This window comes from Nerophis ophidion, linkage group LG28 (assembly GCF_033978795.1).
Source record: "Nerophis ophidion isolate RoL-2023_Sa linkage group LG28, RoL_Noph_v1.0, whole genome shotgun sequence".
NCBI classification, from domain to species: domain Eukaryota; kingdom Metazoa; phylum Chordata; class Actinopteri; order Syngnathiformes; family Syngnathidae; genus Nerophis; species Nerophis ophidion.
In genome coordinates this window covers 25,018,975-25,025,062 of record NC_084638.1, presented here as the reverse complement: position 1 = coordinate 25,025,062, position 6,088 = coordinate 25,018,975, and the positions used below count along the sequence as shown (strand labels likewise).

General features: G+C 44.5%; 1 protein-coding gene across 2 annotated transcripts in view; it reads left to right on the top strand.

Moving 5' to 3' along the window:
* Positions 1-3,827: 3,827 nt before the first annotated feature.
* LOC133544992 (zinc finger protein OZF-like) overlaps positions 3,828-6,088 on the top strand; it is an 18,044-nt gene continuing 15,783 nt past the window's right edge. For both annotated transcript variants that reach the window (XR_009804697.1, XM_061890266.1), the window contains exon 1: positions 3,828-4,320. Coding sequence is in view for 1 of the 2 variants with exons in the window: in XM_061890266.1 (XP_061746250.1) it covers positions 4,134-4,320 (187 nt within the window). In the remaining variant the exon portion in view is untranslated. The remainder of the gene's footprint in view (positions 4,321-6,088) is intronic.

Here is a 6,088-nt window from a genome sequence, read left to right as displayed (position 1 = left end):
CTAATGCCCTAATTCATTCAGCCGTTTGGTGCCGGGACCCGGATTGGCTGACTCCAAGTTCTTGAAATGTGTTTTTTAGGGACCGAATGTCCCTTTGGGACAGAGGACCCTATTGTATTTCTAAGGTTTTATTATTGTTATACCGCCACCTCTTTGAGCTGTAATTTGACCCCCTTAACATGCTTCAAAACTCACCAAATTTGACACACAAAACAGGACTGGTGAAAATTGCGACCTAATCAAAAAACCAAAAACTCAAAATTGCGCTCTCGCGCCCCCTAGGAAAAAACACAGACAAAACTGCTTGTAACTCCCGTTAGGAAGAGACATTAAACAAAAACCTCTATGTAGGTCTGACTTAGACCTAGATTTCATACACTGACTTCCTTCAGCAAAAATCAACAGGAAGTTGGCAAAAACCCCTTCAAAACAAAAGTTTCGTAAAAACACTCACCTTTGTCTCTTTGAGCTGTAATTTGAACCCCTTAACTTGCTTCAAAACTCACCAAACTTGACACACACATCAGGACCCGTGAAAATTGCGATCTAATAAAAAAACCAAACCCCAAAACTCAAAATTGCGCTCTAGCGCCCCCTAGACACTGACAAAACTGCTCTTGGGAAGAAAACACAGACAAAACTGCTTGTAACTTCCGGTAGGAATGTCGTAGGGACATGAAACACAAACTTCTATGTAGGTCTCACTTAGACCTAAATTTCATTAATTGACATCCTTCAGCAAAAATCCACAGGAAGTTGGCAATTACACCTACAAAACAAAAGTTTGGAAAAACCCGTCACCTTTTTTCAAACATTATCTCCTCTGAACGCGTTTGTTGTGTCGGCTTCAAACTCGCACAGGAGAAAGTATGAACCCTTCTGATTAAAAGTTGCGCAAAGAGTTTTTCTAACTGCTTCGGGTTTGATTTTACGAGCCTTCAAAGAACCGCTGTGCTGATGCTGCTGTCGTCTCAAGATGGCCGCTTAAAAGCAGGAAGCACCAGCGTGACCACACAATGCAGAGAAGGTAGGTACTGTGCGGGTAAAGCTATGTTGGCTGGGTGAAAGAAGGAGGCACCAGTTTGACTCCAGGATGCAGGGAAGGTAGGTAATGTGCAGGTAAAGATATGTTGTCTGGGTGATGGCAGGAAACACCAGCGTGTATGGGTGACCGAAAGAAACACCAGTGTCACCCCAGGATGCAGGGAAGGTAGGTAATGTGCAGGTAAAGATATGTTAAATGGTTAAAGGCAGGAAACACCAGCAAAAGTCGGTCCCGTCCATCGCTGCTTGCAGCTTTAATTTCAAATATTTTTATTGAAATAAAATATTTTTCCTAGTGGAGACAATTTTAAAAATATTCAATGGAACATTTAAAAAGTCTGGGTTTACCCTAAAGGTAATTGATCGTGGCGCAACGCCACAGCAAATTTAAAGCCCCCACACCTTAAAAATAATTTGTTTTTATTTACATGAAAATAAATACAGGTAATATGATGTATTGTACTATCTATAGCAGGGGTCTCAGACATTATTTTGCGCCCCCCCCTCAATATGAAAATGTTATGTTAGCGCGGCCCGCGAGTTTTATATGAATGACGCTTGACAGCGTTGTGTTATTTGGCTCTTTCAACGTTCTGGGTTGCCTACCCCTGCGTTAGTGGAAAAGCGGAAAATGAGTGGAAGCGACAGACGTTGCCATGGAGACGAACGTTTTTCCTACGTGCCTGGCTGCAGTCACACCACAACACCAAACCGTTATTTGTTTTTATTGTATGATTTTCATTGCCTCACATGATGAACACTACATATACGAACCCCGTTTCCATATGAGTTGGGAAATTGTGTTAGATGTAAATATAAACGGAATACAATGATTTGCAAATCCTTTTCAACCCATATTCAATTGAATGCACTACAAAGACAAGATATTCAATGTTCAAACTCAAACTTTTTTTAATTTAGTAAATAATAATTAAGTTCGAATTTCACGGCTGCAACACTTGCCAAAGTAGTTGGGAAAGGGCATGTTCACCACTGTGTTACATCACCTTTTCTTTTAACAACACTCAATAAACGTTTGAGAACTGAGGAAACTAATTGTTGAAGCTTTGAAAGTGGAATTCTTTCCCATTCTTGTTTTATGTAGAGCTTCAGTCCTTCAACAGTCTGTGGTCTCCGCTGTCCTATTTTACGCTTCATAATGCGCTATACATTTTCCATGGGAGACAGGTCTGGACTGTAGGCGGGCCAGGAAAGTACCCGCACTCTTTTTGTACGAAACCACGCTGTTGTAACACGTACTGAATGTGGCTTTGCATTGTCTTGCTGATATAAGCAGGGGCGTCCATGAAAAAGACGGCGCTTAGATGGCAGCATATGTTGTTCCAAAACCTGTATGTACCTTTCAGCATTAATGGTGCCTTCACAGATGTGCAAGTTACCCATGTCTTGGGCACTAATGCACGCCCATACCATCACAGATACGATAACAGTCTGGATGGTTCACTTTCCCTTTTGTCCAGATGACTTGTCGAATATTTCCAAAAAAGAATTTGAAATGTGGACTCGTCAGAACTCTTTTCCACTTTGCATCAGTCCGTCTTGGATGATCCCGGGCCCAGAGAATCCGGCGGTGTTTCTGGATGTTGTTGATAAATGGCTTTTGCTTTGCATAATAGAGCTCTAACTTGCACTTACAGATGTAGCGACGAGCTGTATTTGGCGACAGTGGTTTTCTGAAGTGTTCCTGAGCCCATGTGATGATATCCTTTAGAGATTGATGTCGGTTTTTGATACAGTGCCGTCTGAGGGATCGAAGGTCACGGTCATTCTATTTTGGTTTCCGGCCATGCCGCTTACGTGGAGTGATTTTTCCAGATTCTCTGAACCTTTTGATGATATTATGGAGCGTAGATGTTCCATCCATCCATTTCTACCGCTTATTCCCTTTCGGGGTCGCGGGGGGCGCTGGCGCCTATCTCAGCTACAATCGGGCGGAAGGTGTTGAAATCCCTAAATGTGTTGCAATTGCACTTTGAGAAAGGTTGTTCTTAAACTGTTTGACTATTTGCTCACGCAGTTGTGGACAAAGGGGTGTACCTCGCCCCATCCTTTCTTGTGAAAGACTGAGCATTTTTTGGGAAGCTGTTTTTATACCCAATCATGGCACCCACCTGTTCCCAATTAGTCTGCACACCTGTGGGATGTTCCAAATAAGTGTTTGATGAGCATTCCTCAACTTTATCAGTATTTATTGCCACATTTCCCAACTTCTTTGTCACGTGTTGCTGGCATCAGATTCTAAAGTTAATGATTATTTGCCAAAAAAAAAAAATGTTTGAGTTTAAACATCAAATATGTTGTCTTTGTAGCACATTCAACTGAATATGGCTTGAAAATTAAATGCATTTAGACCACCCAAAAAAAACCTATTTTGGTGGTTTCTGTTTTTTTTTGTGTTTGTAGTTGGCGGGGTGGGGGTGGAGGGATTGGGGTTTAGAACTACTGCTCTCTTGCCTCATTGTTTTGACTGCCACCATATATATATATATATATATATATATATATAGATTGGCAACACTAAATTGGCCCTAGTGTGTGAATGTGAGTGTCAATGTTGTCTATCTGTGTTGGCCCTGCGAGGAGGTGGCGACTTGTCCAGGGTGTATCCCGCCTTCCGCCCGATTTTAGCTGAGATAGGCGCCAGCGACCCCAAAAGGGAATAAGCGGTAGGAAATGGATGGATGGATATATATAATGTGCCGTAATGACCCATCGTTCCTCCGACGCTCTCGCGCATTTCACATCTCGCGAGAACGGCAACGCTGCCTTGTGACGTCATTTGGAAGCACGTCGACGGAGAAAAGAAGGGAGCCGAACGCTAATAAGTCAGTCTTGTTACTTTTTCTCCAGTTTGTAAATATTCACGTCGTATAAAATACATCTTTGAGGCTTTATTTAGGGATAAGATCTTCTCGGTGCGCGAGAAGCATTTTGCCGCGTTTCGTGCTGACTTAGCTTAGCTCGCTAGTTAGCTTAGCTTGTTAGCTGCTAACAAAGACGCAGAAGTTGTCAACACATCGCTAAATAGAGATTAAGTGTGAGTGTCAAAGTGTTGGCATTGTGTGAAAATGAGTAAATTACACATGTTGAGAGAGTTGGTGGATCAGCGACTAACTGCTGCCGCCCAAGAAATATTTGTAGTGTTAGAAAGAACGATAGCAGAATACGAGGCGGAACTTTCTAGAACAAAGGAGGAGAATAATCAACTACTGGACGCTGTCTTCAAGAAACATCAAGTTGTGCTGCACAGAACAGGTTTGTTGACTTCTTTACTAACTTTATGACATTTGGAATATAAAGCGTGCTCACAATGACAGACAACAAAGTGTCGGTTTGCAAAAAAACAATCGACTAGCTTGTTACTGTAGCCGAGTGTCCTGGGTTCGCATAATTTGGGTACTGATAAAATAAAATAATAAAAGGGAGTCATGACAGCAGGTCCGGTCTCCACCACTTTATTGTTCCCTTCTTTACACCTGTCTCCATACCCATCTATCACCTTCTTCAACAACCCGCCTTTATATAGACCTCTTACGTCACAGCCTTACGGCAACACTGGAGGGACACCCTGAACTGTTTGTTACATACGTCCCCCCCTCAATTAGAAACGTCCCCGTTTCATCACAAACAAAATAGGTAACAAACAAGGGGAAATAGAACAGAGAAAAGAAAAAAAAATTCAAAATTCACAATAAATCAACAATATATATTTTTACACCGTATTGCATAGGCTAACACACTGGCCCCTCAAAACATGCAAAAACTCCCAGATGCGAAGGATGTCACTCCAATCGCCCCATTTTTAAGATAGTTCAATTATGTGGAGGAGGTCGCCCCCTGCGAGATAGTCCGATGGTGCGCAGGAGGTCGCTCCAGTGACCCCCTGCAAGATAGTCCGTTTGTGAGATAGTTCGTTTATGACGCTCCATCATGCCATCCGACTTGGGGTTATAGGCAGTGGTGCACGTCCTTTTTTTTTTCAAGCAACATACAGAGTCTAATTGAAGGGGAAACACCCTGGGGCCCTCACGGCCCCCATGGGAACCTCCGGGCCACATCCAGAACGTCCATGACCACCCTCCGGGTGGGCCGACAAACCTGGGACCCGCCCACGGGGACGTTAAGGGCACCGACGGGTCCGACACGCTCTGTACTTCTCACGCCACCGTCGGCGGTCTCTCAGCGCGAAGGGCCAGCAGCAAGACCGCGGCAACGCCTCCGCAACCAGCCGGGCCACGCCCGCAGCAAACACCTCCACGCTCTCTCCCGGAGCACGCACACTCGCCGACAGGTTGGCCCCGAACCGGTCCATTGTCTTTGTTTAAAAGCTGCTCCCAGTCTCCCACGGGACGAGTTGGGAGGATCCGAAAATCCTCACCAGCTCCTGGTTGCAGTCGGCTCCCTCCGTCGGTGAAAGGAGCGGTTACACAAAAAAAAAAGTCCACTTTCGACATCCATGCCGTGTGAGTGTCCGTCAAACAGCGCCTCCGGGCTTAAAAAGAGTCGTGGTCACCACACCACGTGTCCGCAAAATGGCCGGAAAGCTTAGCAGCTAACTGGAAACTCACGTGTCCCGTGTAAAACTTTCTTCTTTTTTTTCAACACAGCAGTTAAAATAATCCCACCGCTGCCACCAATGTAGCCAAGTGTCCTGGGTTCGCATAATTTGGGTACTGATAAAATAAAATAATAAAAGGGAGTCATGACAGCAGGTCCGGTCTCCACCACTTTATTGTTCCCTTCTTTACACCTATCTCCATACCCATCTATCACCTTCTTCAACAACCCGCCTTTATATAGACCTCTTACGTCACAGCCTTACGGCAACACTGGAGGGACACCCTGAACTGTTTGTTACATTACCATTACTGGTTTAACAGAACACACACATATATATCTATATCCATCCATTCATCTTCCACTTATCCGTGGTCGGGTCGCGGGAGCAGCAGCCTAAGCAGAGAAGCCCAGACTTCCCTCTCCCCAGCCACTTGGTCCAGCTCCTCCCAAGGGATCCCGAGGC